The following is a 20,954-nucleotide window of genomic DNA, read 5'->3' as shown; positions in this document are numbered from 1 at the left end:
GCTAAATATACATGATGGACCAAGCTGGAGACCAGTACATCTTGCTATACGACCGAGCCATGATGAGGAAGGCGACGGGAAACCATTCGACCAACCCATGATGAGGAAGGCAACAGGAAACCAGACAGCAATCCCGTGATGAGGAAGCAGAGGACGTGCCAGATGACCAACCCATGACCTGACCGCAGACCCAACTACATCCATTTGGGAGCAGAACAGCTGGACCCGGACAAACCATGAGCGAGCTAAGTCATCTACAATACTTATTCGCATAATTTTTGGTTTGCCTACACATGTGCCTTAGGCATGTGCCGATGGGTTAAATATAAACCGATATATAAGAAATGCAAGTGAATGTTACCAATGAAGTGTGAGATACTTAAGTCCGTAGTTACATGATCTAGCAATATAGCATAAGATTCTAATGTGTTTGATATATACGTCATCGTATGTCGGTCAAAATACACGTATGTAGCGAGAGGTTTGAAAAAGAATTTTGGAAACAGCTGATACTAATGACATACTGGCAGATTACAGATATTTCGTATTGGTAATGCTACAAGTCGACGTCACGTTTGGTTGCGCGCGGTGTAAAATAAACATATGGAATCATGCATTTTTTGCTTCACAATAAGGGCATTGAACTCAATCATAGGTTATGAGATATAGCAACTTTAAAATGTTGTTTTAAGAAACATAGTGTGGTAGCTTTGACATGGTCATGTATTTGGGAACGCGACGAGTTAATATTGAGGCTATGATGTTAAGATATTATACATGAATGTTGAAATAAGGTTACAATTGTGCTAACTGGAGGAAAAGTATGAGTTATATAGTGATATGAGGAGTTTTATACGCACTACGTAGGGGCCATTGAGTGCCTGCAGTTTAAGATATGCCACGCTACATTCTTTAGATTCGCATACGTGAGATTGCCCACACCGCAGGATTGACCTAAGCCAAGGTATGAATAGAATTTACTATTGTAGAATTATGCTTGTGACGGGATCGTATGTCAACTTTAGATGTGCTGTAATGAATATCGGAATACTACGATACGTTTTATAGCTGTGTTTTGACCAAATGCATTCACTACACCGATAAATATGATATTATGTTTCTGAATACAGCGACATAGCGCTTGCATTGTAACTGCGTATGAATAAAATAGCTTGCATTGAAGTAGAATGTTATGGAATATAACGAAGGAAAGGGACATTGAGCCTAAAAGACATGTGTATGACAGCCAAAGGTTGTGCTGAAGTTAGATAGCTGAATAGATTTTTAAATTTTTTTTTAAAATTTTTACTAGGGGCTTTACGTCGCACCGACACAGATAGGTCTTACGGCGACGATGGGATAGGAAAGGCCTAGGAGTTGGAAGGAAGCGGCCGTGGCCTTAATTAAGGTACAGCCCCAGCATTTGCCTGGTGTGAAAATGGGAAACCACGGAAAACCATTTTCAGGGCTGCCGATAGTGGGATTCGAACCTACTATCTCCCGGATGCAAGCTCACAGCCGCGCGCCTCTACACGCACGGCCAACTCGCCCGGTAGCTGAATAGATTAACGTATACTCTGTTTGAACTTGCATTTCCTCAACGAACAACATCTAGGGAAATGTTAGAGTAGGAGCCGAATTTAATAGGCACTAGGAACAAATGTCTTAGTCTGTAAGTGGTTATCCATGCACAACGTGAAAGTAGTAATAAAGCACGAGTTCGGATTTATTCATATGGATTTATGCATTTAAATTACGCATCTAGATTTACTTATTCGAGTTTACTTATATGGATTTACTTATTAGTGACTCGTCATTTACTGAGTATCAGCTACAATTTACTATTTAATATTCTCAACGCTCAATTCTAATATGATTGGCGATTAAATATAACTGTGATATACCATTCACTCCTGCAATTTAAAGTTATAATTTGGTTCAATTTCAAGTTTGAGCTTATTAGTGGACTTTATATACACTTCAGCTTAACCGTGTGTTTTATTCAAACTTGTTCAATTAGTCTTAAAGCAAATGAGCTCTCGTAACAACTTAATTATGTTGGTGTTGTATCTATGACTTGACTGCAATATGGACCTTAGATGTCCAGTGATCGATTGAAAATATGTACATACTCAATTTTTATTTCACGATGGAACTGATCTACATAGTTTAATACTAGATATTATTTTTCTTTCTACGAGCCAGCGCTGACTCACAATCCACACTTGTTAATACGCAATGACAAGTAATACCTTGGATAAAATTCCAATTTAATAGTCCAATATTTAGTCAATAAATATCTAGTTTATTTTTCTATAATTTTATGTGTCATGAATTCTTTCATTATAGACTAGTTGGTAAGTTAGTTGCTTAGCTAAGAGAAATGTTGATTAATTAAGTACTCCATTTAGTCATGACCGGTTCTCACGTAGTTATATACTCTGATTTAAAAAAGTGGTTGACAGTTATTACTATTATGTCATGAGTTTCTATAGGCGTCACCCGTGAGTTGTTAATCTCTTCATACTCACGTAAAGCGTATCTTGAAGTAAGATTTCATGTCTTACTTGGCATTTGAACACCCTGAGGTATCCGCTGAGCGACCCCATTTCATCTGATTAGGCAGCCCAACTACGAGTTCGAAATGGAGGTATTGGGTAAAGAATGATAACGTTCGAATTGACGCCTGATGTTACAACGCTATTATTCAGAATTTTTTGTTGTTGTTTTTTGCTAGTTGCGTTACGTTGGGCCGACACAGATAGGTCTTATGACGATGATGGGACAGGGAAGGGCTGGGAGTGGGAAGGAATTGGCCGTGGCCTTAAGATACAGCCCCAGCATTTGCCTAGTGTGAAAATGGGAAACCACGGAAAACCATTTTCAGGGCTGCCGACAGTGGGGTTCGAACCTACTATCTCCTAAATACTGGATACTGGCCACACTTAAGCTACTGCAGCTATCAAGCTCGGTTTATTCTGAAGTCCCAGGATGTGTCCTATTAAATACATGCTAAAGAAACCGGGATAACACATTTATGTTATTGTTTAGTATGTTCGGAACTCCCACCATAAGAAATTTAAATTATTCAATCTTCAAATTCTAGGAAGTTCTATGTGGCTGAGCACTGGCAACCAGAAAAGAGGAGTAGATTTTACTGTGCCACTTATGACATGCATTGTTTCATTCAGGACCGTGTCCACCTTTTTAGCATGAGAGCTGTTGATCCAAACTGAAGAACAGTACTCAGCTGTGGAAAGCACCAACGTAAGTAGATGCAGAAGCTCCCCATGTGGAGCCAGCTAGTTTGTGGATGATGATGTTGCGTGACCTTAATTTGGCTGCTAGGTTGGTTAGATGTTTCCTGTATGATAACGTTCGGACGAGAGCAATTCCAAGATATTTGGGGTTGACATTGTGAGGGAGAAAACTTCCATTAAGTGACACTTTCAAGGTGATATTCGCTTGCCAGTTATTTAGATGGAAGAAATAGGTTTCTGTTTTACTAGGGCTTGGTTTCAAGCACCACGTTTTGAAGTTTTCTCTATCACATTAGCATACACATGCTGACTAATTATTGCCAGATCGTCGGCATAAGCAAATTGACGAGAGCTCGTGACAGGTATGTCTGCAATATACAGACCAATCGCCTTAATGAGTGTCTGCTTTAAGCTCTTGGAATGGCTTTTCTACAATAGAATAAGTCCTCTAATTTTTGAAATCATTCCAATCGAACAGGCTGGTTTTAGACCTCAACGTAGTTGTGAAGATCAGGTGCTTGCTCTGACAACACATATTGAGACAGGTTTTGAAAAACAATTAAAGAGTGGAGCAGTGTTTATTGATCTAACAGCTGCATACGATACAGTGTGGCGAGAAGGTATTGTGTGTAAGTTCTTTAAACTGACAGTGTAGTCAAATGTTGCATCTAATTAACAATATGCTCTCAAATAGAATTATCCAGGTAGTCATGCATACACATCACAGCAAAATAAAGGTACTTAACAATGGTCTACCTCAAGGATCTGCTCTCTCTCCATTACGGTTTAACCTGTATATGATGGTCCATATTTATTAACCACACTGAAAAGAGTGTTGAAAATGATCCGCTGGAGAGCGCTGGGAGTTTTGCACAACTCGACCTGTTGTGTGTGTAACAGTCAGCGGAAGCAGGTGCGCCCGCGCATACACACGGGCTTGTTTTACTCCCACGCCGTCTGAAAGAGGCCTGAGTGACCTAGGCCTACTGTACTTACGTATACAGCTGACATGTTGGTGCTTATTTCTACGTTTGTGAATGAATTGTGTAACAACGTACATAAATTAGGCCTACTATACTTACACACAGGGGTTTGCAGGACATTCAGTTACGGAGAAGAAGAAAGCTAAGACAGTTTACAGATGATGAAAAATTAAAAGTGGATGCTAAACAACACATGAAACGTGCACAAATCGCCCTGATGTTGGATATTCCTGTGATAGATTGATTGACTGATTGATGCTTGTTGTTTAAAGGGGCCTAACATCTAGGTCATCAGCCCCTAATGGTACGAAATGACATATTGAAAACCCAAAATCCTCCACTGACCACAATTCAAAATGGTAGGCCGAAGAATGAATGGATGGATGGATATGAATTTAAAACGATCAGTGGAACCGACCCACAGTGCCTCACGTGCACAGAAGCTGGCGTAAAACAATAGTATTACTGACCAAGGGACTGCTTCTATAGCACGATACTGAATCGATGCTTGTAGTCGAAGGGAGTCCAAAATCCAAGTCATTGGCCCCTCACAATGGTACTTATTGCTAGAAAAGTAGAACCATGGTATTTGTCATGTTACGGTACTAATCAAGAGTAGCGTAGACTCGCAGTATTCCACACATTATGGTACTACTCATCACAGGTAATGAAATTCGCACATGTATTACAGACCTACTGTGTTTCGCACATTGCGGCGCCATTGACAGACAACGCAAACCTATGGTGTTCATCACATAAGTGTACTAACCACAGGGCTAGTATTATCCCGTGGTGTTCCTCATATAATGGGTACTAACCACAGGCAAGCCAGAACAATGGGTTCCTTCATCCCATGGTGTTGCTCATATAGTGCTACTAATCACAGGTACTGTAACAAAGAATACTAATTTGCTACTAATCACAAACCTATTTGGTACCTAACATAGTGGTACTACGCGCAGAGAACAGCGACCCATGGTGTTCCCCGTGTGGTGGTACTAACCACAAGGAGTTTCGTGGTTCTAATATAATCATCTCTGGGTCGCCCCTTTTAGTCGCCTCTTACAATAGACAGGAGATACTGTGGGTGTATTCTTTGTCTGCGTCCTCCACCAACAGGCGGTTGTGTGTTTGGTCACCGAGAGGTATTTTATTTCCCTCAAGTCCGCTGGTAAGCCGGTTAGGACCCCCCCTATCTGCCACCTGGAATGCGCCATGTGGAAGTATCACCTCTCCTCCTGCTACGCCAGCGTAGTAGGTTTGTGGCATTCCTGTGACAACTTTAAATATAATTGTAAGCAACATGTATAGTTTGCGATTCTAAGAAAGTTTTTCCTTGAAGTTTTACTATGTTGGTGTTCTTAAAATGTATTATTTCTTTACTTATTTCATTAATTATAATTATAAACACTTGTTTCTTTGTTTTTATCATAATTATTTTTATGTTCAAACCTAAACTTACATTTAACAGTAAAATTGTTTTAATTTTTGTAAAGCACGTTCCCTCTTTATGACGTTCTTTATTTTTTCGGTCGCCACAAAAACGTACTAACCAGTTTTGGTTGTACTCTGTTGCAAAATAAGGCCAACAGATGTCAGAAGAATCTATAAGCGGTTGAAGCAATCTGTAATAAACATACAAACTTGAAAGACGCTTATAAGCGATTCATGCAACTTGCGAATAATGACCTTGACGCTTCTAAGCAGTTGATGCTGGGAAGGGGTTTAAGTACAGCCCCAGCATTTGCCTAGTGTGAAAATAAAACCACGGAAAATATCTTCAGGGCTGCCAGCGGTGGGATTCAAACCCAATATTACATTCCTTGACATGATGATCAATATTTACCATTGTATAAAAGTAGGTAGGATTCCATTCTCAGCCGAATCTCTCCTCTGCCCTTTCTGTCTCGCATTTCACTATTCAGAAGAAGAAAAGCATTATAGACATGATATAGGCTTCTGGGCTTATGCTGTGTCAAGAAAATAAGGTAAATTCTTTACGTTTAGCAGATAACTTTGCTCTGCGTCATCAGAAGAAAATTTTGACTGTCCACGAGAAAGGCTTCTCAAAGAAAGAGATTTAAATTAAGATGTTATATTAGAAGTGGAAATGGTATGTTTATTCGTCACCCGATGGCTCCCCGGACGCGGTACAGCGCTAGCGTTTGAAGCGGAAGCTGACTGAACCATCAGAATCAGTTTGAGAGGGTCATATAATGGGTGTACGCACATATGAAGGTATGACATTGACATAAGCCCGGAATGAAACATCTGGTGATGAGGAACATACGAATTTGGAAAACACCGAAACAAAATAACAATAGTGAAGGGACAGGGAAGGGACCTACCTATGTAAATCCTTAATGGCTGGCAACCAGGTATTACTTAATTGATAGCCAGTGTCCCTGTTGAAATTGTTAGGATTTCTACGTATTTTCACAGCTTCCCATATAATCCTGGACCTGTAGTGTCTAGTGTGGGTAAGAGCTCGAGCATCTTGGAACACGACATCATGACCCGATGATAGGCCGTGCTCGGCTATTGCTGATTTGTCTGGCTGGTTGAGACGAATATTACGTTCATGTTCCTTGATATGAGTACCAATGGACCAGCACGTTTGGCCAATGTATACCTTACTGCAATTGGCATGTTCCTCCGCAAAGACAATACAAAAAACGTGTTTGGCACCGTCACTACAATTGCTCACAGTCTGGGTAAAACCAAGGACAAAAAGTCCCCACTTTTACATCCTGGGGTATACAAAATTCCCTGTACTTGAGGTAAGGTATACATTGGTGAAACATACCAGTCTATTGGTACTCGTATCAAGGAGCATGACTTACTATGTAGAAAACATTACTGTGGAGGTCAGATACACCTAGCCCCCGCTGGTGTTGGGGAATGAGAGCATGAACATAATATTCGTCTCAACCAGCCAGACAAATCAGCAATAGCTGAGCATGCTCTATCATCGGGTCATGACGCCATGTTCCAAGATGTAATATCATAAAAAAAAAGAAAGGTTCCACCTAATCAATACTTATTTATTATCACATGTATAATAGGACCGGTTTCGACCTCTTACAAGGTCATCCTCAGCTGCATTAGAATCCTATGTTTGCATTTTGTATCATGCCTCATTCCTAAAAGCTTTATGACATATTCTGAAATTTAACAACATTATGTTGATTACACTTTTGCTAAGAGTTCCAATGTTACAATATAGCTAAAATTATAACAAGTTAAATACTCTTATTACATAATATAATGACCCATTATACACATGTAATTATAATAAAATGGATTTGTCTTTTCTTTCTAATGCATAATGTAAGAATAATTTACCATAGGCTTTGCCTATTCAGTTAAAACAAGTTCCATTCTTATAAATGTTTAGTCATGTATGGGGCGAGCTTTGTTGATATTTGTGAATATTACAGCAGTAAATTAGCAGTAAAATACGCCAGTCGAGTGTAATTATATGCTGATGGCTCAATAAAATATTACATATCTACATTAAAATATTAGCAAACATGGTTGAACGTGCTTAAATGATCTTTGAAAGTCTAAAACAGTTGATAACAATAAATCTTGCGTTGTTTTGCGTTATGTATTACATTGAAATAATGTGAAATTTGCCTATTATACAAACATATATATATATATATATATTTTTCTAGGGGCTTTACGTCGCTCCGACACAGATAGGTTTTATGGCGACGATGGGATAGGAAAGGCCTAGGAATTGGAAGGAAGCGGCCGTGGCCTTAATTAAGGTACAGCCCCAGCATTTGCCTGGTGTGTAAATGGGAAACCACGGAAAACCATCTTCAGGGCTGCCGACAGTGGGATTCGAACCTACTATCTCCGGGATGCAAGCTCACAGCCGCGCGCCTCAACGCGCACGGCCAACTCGCCTGGTACAAACATAAACACATTAAAGTAGATTATTACAGAACTCGCACAATAGTATGCAACTTATATTAAAAATTTCTAATTTGTTTATTTCGACTTACAGACATTTATCAACACCAACATCATAAGAAAGGAAAGAGCCACCAACAATTACGACCTTGTCATTCAAACTGAACAATTTCCAGAACATCAGCCAAGTCAAACAAGCCAGGTTCAAGTCACGAAAACAAAATTAAAAAGATAAAGTGATTGAGTTTTACACAAAGTGTATCGGCTAAGGCTTATGCAAATTCAGACTTTTAACTCGCATGTTCATCAGTCTTTTTTTAAAACAACATAAGAATGTGCTGTCACTTGTTAATTTAAACTACAGACAGACATTTGCGTCTAAGCATACCATGTAATGTTTTAAATACTTTGATGTGTTTATATGTTTGTATAATGGGCAAATTTCACATTATTTCAATGTAATACGTAACGCAAAACAACGCAAGATTTATTGTTATCAACTGTTTTAGACTTTCAAAGAGCATTTAAGCACGTTCAACCATGTTTGCTAATATTTTAATGTAGATATGTAATATTTTATTGAGCCATCAGCATATAATTACACACGACTGGCGTATTTTACTGCTAATTTACTGCTGTAATATTCACAAATATCAACAAAGCTCGCCCCATACATGACTAAACATTTATAAGAATGGAACTTGTTTTAACTGAATAGGCAAAGCCTATGGTAAATTATTCTTACATTATGCATTAGAAAGAAAAGACAAATCCATTTTATTATAATTACATGTGTATATTGGGTCATTATATTATGTAATAAGAGTATTTAACTTGTTATAATTTTAGCTATATTGTAACATTGGAACTCTTAGCAAAAGTGTAATCAACATAATGTTGTCAAATTTCAGAATATGTCATAAAGCTTTTAGGAATGAGGCATGATACAAAATGCAAACATAGGATTCTAATGGAGCTGAGGATGACCTTGTAAGAGGTTGAAACCGGTCCTATTATACACGTGATAATAAATAAGTATTGATTAGGTGGAACCTTTCTTTCTTTTTATGATATTTGGTGGCTATCAATACAGAACAAAAATGAAATTTATAAATCAAGATGTTCCAAGATGCCCGAGCTCTTATCCGCACTAGACACTACAGGTTCAGGATTATACAGGAAGCTGCGGAAATACGTAGAAATCCAAACAATTTCAACAGGGACACCGGCTATCAATTAAGTAATACCTGGTTACCAGCCATTAAGGATTTACGTAGGTAGGTCCCTTCGCTGTCCCTTCACAATTGTTATTTTGTTTCAGTGTTTTCCAAATTCGTATGTTCCGCATCGCCAGACGTTTCATTCCGGGCTTGTGTCAATGTCATACCTTCATATGTGCATACACCTGCTATGTTATGTGACCCTCTCAGACTGATTCTGATGGTTCCGTTAGCTTCCGCTTCGAACGCTAGCGCTGTACTGCGTCCGGGGAGCCATCTGATGATGAACGTACCATTTTCACTTGTAATATAACATCTAAATCAAACCTCATTGTTTGAGAAGCCTTTCTCGTGGACAGTCAAGATTTTCTTCTGATGACGCAGAGCAAAGTTCTCTGAGAAACATAAAGAATTTCACCCAATTTTCTTCACACGGCATAAGCCCAAAAGCCTATAACATGTCTATAAGTACGGGCTGTGAAAGCACTGATGGCAAGAAAAGCATTATTTTCCAGAGCATCTTTCTAGCAGCTCCATTCAACCCCAACACATTAAATTCTTGGTGTGCACGCAGTGACTGTCTTTTTATGTGAATTCAATCACTCAAAGTACAAAACTTGCTGTAAAAGTTGGATGCAGATGAACAAAATCAAGCTGAAAAGTAAATTATCAGGAATAAAGTACACAGCTCCATATCTTTAACTGTATGCCTGGCACAGTTCTACTGAAGTTACTCTGACAGTGTGACTTTCTGTTAGTTCCTTAGGCCAGGAGTCACACAATACTAATCCAAACATGGAGACACTAGTAGATTTTGAACAGAATGGTGCGCGAGCATGCATGTTACAGAGTGTATTCTTGTTGTATTTACATTGACATCTGAAGACAACTATCCCAGATATAGTGAGGATTATCATAATTTAATTCCGTAACAAAAATTAGGGTGCGTAACAATATATGCCAGTAAATAGTGTGTAACATGGTTACTGTGATTTATGAAATAACTTCAGCAGAAAATTTTACCAAAATTTAATTTTTAAAAATAATTGCAATATACTGTAGTTCATTAAATAAAAATGGTTATTCTTTAAACACAATACAACTAATTGATGCCAGACATCATACATTCATCCAAGGAAAAAACAAAAACTCTCTACACACTGTATAGAATGCAGTTCATTCATTGTTATCACTGGTATGAAAAAATGAATTCTCAAACATATCTAGTCCTCAGTCACCATGGCATCCACACAATTGCAAGTTTCTGTACAATGTTTAATTCCTCCTACAAACTCTTCACTCTTATTTGACCGGAACAAACTGAATGAGTCTCTTGATTCGTCGTACAAGCGCTTCAACAAAACCTTTGTCTGAAGCTGTCTTTTCCTGTAGGAGAAACAGAAAAAAAGCAGTAAAAACTTCAGAAACATAAACCAGCACTAAATATATCCATGGTACAATATGATCAGGATAGCCTCAGAAATATACAACTAGGTAATAAACCACATTGCACAATGAAATATATCAGTTTCGAGAATTTGGTGTAGCACTTTCAAGTGGCCATGTTGCAGATAAAGGCTGTACTCAAATGGACTACTGGATTACAGATACTGAATCCTACCAATACAAACAGCCCCTCGCCCATCCCTAACAACTGTTCAAATTAACCAACGAGTGCTATACAAGTCACACACACTGCCCTACAGAAGAGCAGAGCAGGAAAGTGAGTAACATATCGTCGTTGCCGGGACGAAACCTCCTATGTGTTAATATTTTTGGAGATATACTGACCCGCAGCACATACATTATGAAGAGCAAGAATGCCTTGACAACTGTCACACAATATTGCACCTTAGATGACAGAACCTTACCGGCCAAAGTTCTAAGCTAAAATTTTTCACATAGGAGTTTTTGTCCCAGCAACGACGATATTTTAAATTTATACATGAAAGGCCTTGCTTTTATCCACACAATTTTTTCATGTCCTATTCTTTTACTTTTAGACTCAACATATTGGAACTTTCGGCGGATTACAACACGTTCCACAAAAACACAGTTGTTATCTGAAGGAGTTTTCCCTTTGACATTTTACTCATTTTTAGGAACATTTTAAAGACATAGTCAGTTCCTAAACTCGGACTGCTATAAATAATTTAAACGGTATCCGAATGGATTATTTATTATTTACATAGTTCACGCCCACATTGGAGCACTTAAATCAAACCGAAATAGATTTATGTTAACAAAACCTCTTCATTCTGGCTGACCTGGCTGCCCTTTCTTCATCAGATATGACATATTGTTTGTGTTGTACAGTTTTTAATGACAATCTTATTTGTTTGTTCTTGAGAATCCTTTTTTCTTCTCTATTTTCAATTTGCTTCGTTGTAATATTCAGCTCTTCTAAATCATTCTGAACTTCTTTAAACCAATTATTTTTTGTTTTACTTTTCCAAAAGTAATTAAATAGTTGTTTTATTATCCTATTATCATTTAATCTAGAAAGATGACAGAAAAAGGCAATTCTTCTTTTTCTCATTGTATCTGTTATAGATTCACTTTCCCTATAAACCACTGCATTAGGCAATAATCTCCATTGTCCATCCACCTGATGTTTTTTATTAATGATTGTTCTGAGTATCCTTCTGTCAACCTTTTGCAGTGTATCAGTTGTTGCTTTGGTGTTCAATTTAAATAGCGTTTCACAAGCATAAGTCGCTTCAGGTTTAATGACGGAACAGTAATGTTGAAGTTTAGCATTTATTGAAAGAGAATTTTTCTTGTACGTCGGCCATGTAATTCGTTGTGCTTTTTTTAAACTTAAATGTTCTGCTTTCTATTGATGATTTTTCGTTGGTGTTCCAAGTTATAATTTCACCAAGATATTTAAACTTATTCACAATTTTAATTTGTTTGGTATTGGCTAAGGTAATGGTTGGTGCTGTAACAGGGAAGGTTGGCATTATGCCTGTTTTTTCATATGAAATTTGCAATCCAACTTTTCTTGCTATGTTATCAAGTTCTTCTATTTGTAATTTAACTTCTTCCATATCATTAGCAAGTAGTGCAAGATCATCAGCGAATGCTAAACAATTGAGTCTTATTTTTCTGCCAATCTTGATGTTAGGTTGACACATCTTATTCCATTCCCGCATCATTTTTTCCAACACGCAATTAAACAATAATGGTGAGAGTCCATCTCCCTGCCGAAGTCCAATATTAATGTCAAATCGCTTTGAGAGTTCATTTCTAAATCTGACTTTAGATTTAGTGTTCTTAAGGGTAATTCCAGTAAGGCGAATAAGTCTTGGATGTAAACCAAATTCTTTTAGAATATTCAATAATGACTCACGATGGATACTATCATACGCCTTTTTAAAATCAACAAAAGTGATAACTAACTTTTTGTTTCTAATCCTATGATGCTTCAAAATCCACTTTAAACTAATAATTTGATCCGGACAACTTCTCCCTGGACGAACGCCTCCTTGGTATTCTCCAAGTTCACAGTCAAGTTGTTCTTGAATTCTTATGTATAATAACTTCGAAAAAATTTTGTAAGTGATATCCAGCAATGATATCCCCCGATAATTGTTGGGATCTATCACCTTTTTTATGTAAAGGGTGTATTATCGCCATATTCCACACTTCGGGCATTTTTTCAGTATTCCAAATGTCTCTGTGGTATTTATGTAAATTCTGAATGGTTTGTGTATTAGCATTCTTCCATATTTCTGCAGTTAGTTGATTCTCCCCTGAAGCTTTGTAATTTTTAAGTGAATCGATGGCTTTCAACACTTCATTGTAATCTGGTGGTATAACCTTTTCTAATGGTGTTTTATTTTTTGAATGAAGGTCATACTCTAGGTATTGTGTTGGTTCTTCGCTATTAAGTAATTCTTGAAAGTATTGAGCTAAAGTTTCTGCATTCTCTTGGTTACTATGTGCCAGTTTTTCATTTGTATTTCTCATCATAAGTGTTGGTGGAGTATAGTTTGATTGGTATTGTCGAAACGTTTTATAAAAATCCCTCGTCTTATGTTGTATGAATGCTTCATCTATGGCATTTAATGATTCTTTGTGATAATTTCTCTTAACCCTTCTGATTTCTTTGGCTGTTTGTTTTCTAGCATTATTTAGTTCTTCACAGGACTTTTCTGTTCTCTTTTGTTGATCATTCAACCATGCTTTATGCCTGTTTTGAATCGCTGTGTCACACTCCACATACCACCAAGCATGTTTCTTTTGTTTTTTTTAAGAGGAGCAATTTCTTCAGCTATGGTTTTTAATTTTTCAATTACCGCCCCCAAATTGTCGCTTAGAGGAGTTTTAGACATTTCAAAATACAGTTTATTATTAATTAAATAACTACGGTCATACTTCTTCCTCCTATTGGATTTGGATATTTTGTTCTTTTTTGGCGTTAATTTTATTTTAATCTTGGAAATATAGTGATCTGAATCTATGTCTACCCCATGGAGTACTTTCACATTATAAATTTCTTTGTGATAATTCTTGTCCATGGCCACATGGTCAATCTGGAACTCCCCCAATTTAATATTAGGGCATTTCCAAGTCATTAGTTTGTGTGGTCTTCTTTTAAACCTTGTAGATTCCAAAATTAATCCAGGATCTATACAAAAATCAATTAATCTTTGACCATTTTTATTTGTAAATTTATGCGCTGGCCATTTACCCACTACTGTACGAAATCGTTTTTCTTTTCCTATTTTAGCATTACAGTCACCAAGTAAAATTTTAATATGCGTATCAGAGATACCTGATATCAACTGGTCCAATTCTTCCCAAAATTTTTCTGTTTCTTCCTTTTCTTTGTTATTTTTGTCATTCGTTGGGGCATGTGTATGTTTTATTCTCTACTTTAACTGTTGAGTGCCATTCTTGGGGAGGTCGAAGAAAAAGCTTCAATTGAATCTAATATGCTGTTATGGACCAAGAATCCTACTCCAAATTGAGGAACATTCTTCATCACTTTTCCCTGGAGGACCTTTGTAAAGGCAATATCCTCCTGATTCTAATGGGTCCTGATTTGTATTGTGCAATTCTTGAAGAGCTGTTATTACTATCTTATGCTGGTCCAATACATCTGTTAAATGTTTTAACTTGCCAAATTTCATAATTGAATTAATATTTAATGTCCAAAAAATGAAAATTGTCCTGGTTTATTGAATTTCAGTCTTTTCTTAACCTGATGTGTCTGCATGTCATCTGTTGGGCTTCCAGGCGGTCCGACTCGCCTTGATCTTCTATGTGACACCCCACCGTATCCGAGTGGTGTCTTTGTTTGGACCTGCTGATTTTGTATGTCCAAACCGGTGGATTTATTTGTGAGAAGACTAATCATATTTGGCTGATTATCTGATCAATGTTTCTGACCGTAGTCAGGGTTTACCATTCCAGATGTGATCTGGAAGGATGATTAATGAAATATTGATTGATGAATGATGAATTCGTGGAGTGGGTCTTTAATGGAGTGGTTTCCCGTTGCCTTCTCCATCCTATGCCGTTGGCCATCTAGTGGCTCTTCTGCCTTTAGGAGCAATTTCTCACTCCAAGGGCAAAAGAGTGCCCTTCCTTCTATCCGCTCATCCGTCCTCCTAGGAGGCCATTGGCACTTGATAGAGGGTGGTCTCCTTATACCGGGAGATACTCAGTCCCTTCATTCGTTAGCCGCCTGTACATAATCTATATATACAGCCGTTGCCCCCTCTCTACCACGGGGAGGTGAATGTCAGAATTTCACCATCATTGAAACTGGGACCAAAAGGCATTTCCCAATTTCTCCGGTATGGATTATATTTTATATGATTTTAATTCTAAGTGTGTGTGTTCACATAGAATTTAAGCTTGGTGCTCAAGATACAATTTAAATACTTTATCATCCATATAATTTTAAGGTTATCCTTTCAAAACTGAATTTCGGTGTGTGTATGCATAGACCCACTGTAATAGTGCTAAGAGTTGTCCTTGTAATCTTATGCCTATCTTTTAAGGAACTGAGGATGTCTCCACAAGAGACGAAACATGTATTCCTACTAATATATAACGTACTTCACTTTTCTGGATCCAATTATATCGGAATGTTTGGTCCAAAACGAGTTAATATCAATTGCTAAAACGTAGAAAAGATTCATTAGACACACAGTATTTGTCTCCTTGTGGAAAGAGAATCCACATGGAAAAGAAGAAATAATAAGACCATGTTTTACAGGAAGGTAACTGCAAGGACATTGGATGGAAAAAGTGTTCTTACTGAGTTAGCTTTCAGAAATTTCACTGCCATACTCTCTCCTTAAGTTCAATGACTAAAATTATATACAGCAAAACCTTGTTAACACGTTTCTGCAGGGGCAAGGAAAAAGAATGTGTTAAGCGAGAAAATGTACTACTGAATATACAAATAAAAACCACCCAACAGGGATATGGAAACACTATATACAACTTTCCGACATGAGGGCATTTTACGTTGTGTGTTTGAAGGTACAGTTAAAACTATATCTAGCATTTCTAATGATAAGAGGAAAGTTTGAAAAGGTGTGAAAAACACGAGAGAACAAATCGTCGGCGTTCTGGCAGAAGTTACTAAGTCCAGAAACATAGTTTTGAGATAAATGGGTTTTAAGAAATCAGTGATTTATGATTCTGTATTACTGCGAGGCTATCGCACCTTTTGGCCTAGTTCTTTTTGCAATGCCTTCTAGTATGTTACATATTAAGTGATTAAGTCCACTTAGTCACTATTGCCTGGACATCAATCTTAAAAAATGGATTTCACATTAGAGGGTAGGAACCCGCACTCCCAAAATGGTTCATTCTATTAAAACAATGACCATGCCATCGTGTAGAACGTGTTTTCTTTACCCCAGCAGTGCATTTAACTCAAATTCGTAAAAAATGGACTTAGTCACTTCTGCCTGAACGCCGACAAAATATGAAAACCTTTTCCACTGGGGCTTATAAAATAACAGTGCACTGAAAGGCGTGAAAAACATCAGACACCAAATATGAAAACATGCACGGGGGCCAATAAAAATATCCGAGTATTATTGCAGATCACACTTTCTAAAACAAATGTTAGTAGAAGCCTTTTATTTTGGATCAGAGTAGAAGAGACAAAATAAGGAATGAGAAAATCCAGGAAGAAATTGGAGTGGAAAAAATGAATGATAGTATAGAATAGAATAGAATAAGATTGTTTGGGTGCATAAAGCGAATGAGTGATGAAAGAATGCCAAAAAAGGTGATGGAAATGCAAATGCAAGGAAAGAGAGGCCACGGACGACCACGATTGAGATGGAAGGACACAATCCAATGCAGTATTAGAGAAAGAAACCTGGACAAGGACACAGTGTTACAGGAGAGACCGAAGAAAGTGGAGAGGAACCATATTTGCCCCTACCCAGCTACAGCTGGATAATAGGAAATGATGATGATAATGACTGCAGTGGGTTATATTAAATATTTTCTGGTCACACTCTTAGGGCTGAATGTATAAACATCACTGAATGGAGATCAGTTTTAATCTAATTTCAGAAAATGATACGAGATCAGACCGGTGTCGTGTTGTACAACTCTGATCTAAGATCAACTAATCGTTCAATTTTGATCCCAGTTCATATGCGAGTGCTTGGCAATATCACAGAAACAGGTGAGTATCGCCGGTCGCCGTGCGCGTTGTCAGACTGTTTTCCTTCCTATTCTTGTGTGCTGTGTGAAAAGAAGAAAAATAATTAATGACTGAAATTAAGCAGAAAAAGGACCATTCTCCTCATTTTTTCAAGGAAGATAAGTATTTCCTAGTTGAAATACTTTTGGGGAAATATAAACATATTATAGAGTAAAAAATGACGGATGCAATAACATCCGCGCAAAAGCAGGATGCTTGGAAAAATGTTGCTTCAGATTTCAATTCTCTTAACATACATCGGCCTAATTGGTCTTGGCAAACAAAGTTGTGCTACAAGAATATAAAAAAGAGAACGAAGAAAGCATTTGTCGTTGATAAGGTAAGTTATAAAATATAATATGGAAATGTTATTTTGTTATCAAAAACAATGCAAATACTAACCTAAAACATTTTTCAAAGATGCAACTGAAAAAGACAGGAGGTGTTAATTTTAACAGACCAACCATGGATGAGACGGGACAGAACTTGGTTGCTGCCCTGCAGGCCCAATTTTTTCCCGTGGCCAATCCATATGACGACGATACCAATTTTCATTCTGAGGTTGTCAGGTGAGCTACATTTTACTGTATAAGATGCTACCTTAAGAGACCTAAATAACTGTATCACCTGCCTTTTAAACCAAAATAATTTTGTTGTTACACTTCAACAAAAGTTCCTGTTGATGAGATATAGTCTTTTGCTGTTTTGTTTCAGAGTTGCACGGTGGCAATGACTTTATTTCCGTCTCTACCTCTGATGAGTCACAAGCTATTGCAGCGCAGGAGGGGGAACATTTGATAGTTTTTGAAGAGATACCAGTCCATACTGAGGTTGTAGAAAGTATCTGTATTGAACAAGTACATTAGTCCCTTTAAGACATTAAATTTCTTGGCAAGCAATAGGCCTACACATCTTTATTTCTTCTATTTCACGTTCCTGAATCAAAACCAATAGGCCTACCAGCTGATCTGCACACTGCTCTTGCTTCGACCTCGAAAACAGCTGATGAAGTCACGAAGTTAAGATCGCCGAAGAGAAAGAAGACTGAGGACAGTGTACTTGATATACAGAGTGTGTTTTATAAAAGAAGATTAGAATGTTTAGAAAGTGAGCACAAGATGAAAATGGAATGTTTACAAGCTGAACATAGGGTGACAATGGAGACCTTAAACCTTAAATCAAAGAGTTGGAAATTTTAGAGAGAGAGAAAAAAAAAAATTATAGGCTTGGCCAAGAAGGAAGACTGGGATTAAATGCACAGTACAGTGATATTAATAGGGGCAAGTATTGTAAAATATATTTTGTTTTAGCTTTTGTATTTAAATTTATTTTTGTTGTTGTAGATATACTACAGCAATAATTAGGTTAGAATACAGTATATTAGGTTAGTTGAACAGCTGTATTATGCACTTTTCACTATAGCCCAACTGTATACTTTCGTAAATATTATTACATTATTAATAACTGCTATCCTCATAACATTGTTCTCTCTTTCATGAAAGTCGTTTGCAGCATGTACTGGAATTTCTTCATATGCTTTTCTTGCAGCGAACACAGGTGAAGGAAAAACGGATATCCGACTTCCCTCAGTCAACCCTTGTTTTTTTCCCCTGATCCTCATGGTATTAGGTTTGCGAAACCTAGTGAATCATTTTCACGACCTACGTAGCTATTCTTTCTTTTAATTTTTTGAAAAAGCGATTAATTACAAGTAATGAAAATCATTTTCCGTATTGAAAGTATCTTAATTTATAAAAATATAAGAAATTTATTTTAACTCAACCTATTCAATACAGTACAAGATGTTAACGTATTCGTTAAAGATCGTTGAGACATGTTTCACCCCTTCTGTGGGGCATCATCAGTCATATCAAATACCTCAAAATTCTACCAGACGTCTGGTTGGAAATGATAAAAATATGTTGGACACTCTCTGTGAAGAAGGAGTGCCTAATGCATGTAAACAACAGTTGATATTTGATTCAAAAGGAACCATGTTGAAAACAGTAAAAATAATGGCTCGAATGAGGGAGGTTAAGTCTTCCCAATTGACTAGTGTTTTTAAGTTTCTCCGTGTGTTTATGTTGTTGTTGAAGTATGGGATTGCAGTTTTATTGGTTGAATGGGCGACAGTCAAGACGTTGTCCGATGTAATTAATGTTGAGCTGTCTTATGTATGTGAAAATCTGAAAGGAAGGATAAGTCCTTAATTAGTTGCGTGAAATGACGGGAAAAGACAAAGAATGAATGCGTTGGACAGTTGAGACTGTGAAGTTAAAAACTTGCCTTAAGTGTTGTTGGGCTGTTACCTTATTGCTAAGAGGTTTTTGAAGCACTGGCTGTCACTAACATCTTGCTCCTCGTATTGTATGTGTGACATCTTGTTGGAGGGGAGTGGGCCTGAGAAGGCGCATGGGAAGGTGTTGTATGTACTGGAGGGAGAACAGGGGCGTGATAAGTTGAACGGCTTAGTGGGGGTACTTGAGGAGGTTGTTTTGAGGACGTCAACTAATCTTTTGTCTTTCAGATTTAACTTGTTGAACGAAATTATTAATTGTTCATAAAGAGGGCTTCGGTTGTCAATTGGATCATTTAAGTTTTTATTACTATTGTATTTTTGGTCCAAGAAAATGTACAAATTTTCAAACTCGGTCATGAGTCTGACTTTATCTAGTCTTTTTAAAATTTGGAGATCTTGTTCGATTGTGGTGAAACTGTGTCCTGTGTCCTTCAAATGGATGCTCATTGCCGAGCGTTTGTTGCGTTTCTGGGCATTAAAATGTTCTGTATATCTAGTTGTGAAGCTTCTTCCGGTTTGACCGATGTATAAAGTATTGCATTCAGCGCATTTCAGTCTGTAAATGCCGGAACCCAAAAATTTATTGTTGTCCGAGTTTATCTTGTTGTGGTTGAAGAATAACTTTTGATTTGAATTTTGTGTCTTAAAGGCTATCTTAAAGTCATGTTTCCTTAAAGGGGTAGCGATTTGATGTATGATGGGATTAGTATAGGTAAAGGTTGCGTACTTTGATTTGTTTTTTTCCATTGGGGAGAGGTTCGTGGTCAATTTCAATTTCACTTTATTGATTATTTTATGTATGATTGAGGGATTGTATCCATTGAAAACAGCTATTTCTTTTATGGTATTTCTTTTCTCAAGTTGGCGGTTGACATGGGAATTTTTAGCGCTCTGTACACTAAGCTGTAAAATGAGGCTTGTTTGTGTGACTGAGTGAAGAGAATTTTGTTTTATGGTTGTGGGAGTGAACGAAGGTTTTCTGTAAATTTGGAAATCGAAATTGTTTAAGATCCTGGTAATTGTAATGTCGAGAAAATTGATTAAATTATTATCCTTGTCCTCTCTGGTGAACATGATGCAGTTGTCTAGGCTATTTAAGTAGGTTAGTATGTCTTCACTATTGTTGCAATTTTTATCTATTATTGCTAATGTGTCATCGACATAGCGTAGCCAAAGACACAATCCATTAATGCTATTTGTTATTTTATTATTTTAGAGATTATCCATGTAAATTTCGGTGAGTATTCCCGAGTTGGGATCTTCCATGGCTAGACCTTCTTGTTTGTATATCTTGTTGTTGAAAGTGAGTGTTTTTGAGAGTGTCCAATGGAAGCGATTAGCCCATGCATACTTTGACAAACTATTTTGTTTGAGTCTAAAATATAATTAGTCAACATAAACATCCAAGTTGAATTATGATGTAATGCAAAATTTTTACATGAGCTGATCATTAATCACATACAAAATTTCACATCTTGAAGCCATTTCTGATTAGACTGCACCAGGACCGTAATATTGAGGTCCGGAGTAAAAAAAACCTTTTTCTTCCATGGATATTAATACAAATTTGGAATGTTTTTC

At 37.2% G+C, this 20,954-nt stretch overlaps 1 protein-coding gene across 1 annotated transcript in view; it reads right to left on the bottom strand.

Annotated features, from left to right (window-relative positions):
* Positions 1-10,295: 10,295 nt before the first annotated feature.
* Nup205 (nuclear pore complex protein Nup205) overlaps positions 10,296-20,954 on the bottom strand; it is a 676,487-nt gene continuing 665,828 nt past the window's right edge. The window contains exon 34 of the mRNA XM_067147168.2: positions 10,296-10,773. Coding sequence (XP_067003269.1) covers positions 10,690-10,773 — 84 coding nt within the window. The 3' untranslated portion in view covers positions 10,296-10,689. The remainder of the gene's footprint in view (positions 10,774-20,954) is intronic.

This window comes from Anabrus simplex, chromosome 5, assembly GCF_040414725.1.
Source record: "Anabrus simplex isolate iqAnaSimp1 chromosome 5, ASM4041472v1, whole genome shotgun sequence".
Lineage (NCBI taxonomy): Eukaryota > Metazoa > Arthropoda > Insecta > Orthoptera > Tettigoniidae > Anabrus > Anabrus simplex.
The sequence above is the reverse complement of the archived record's forward strand: the minus strand, read 5'-3'. Positions and strand labels throughout refer to the sequence as shown.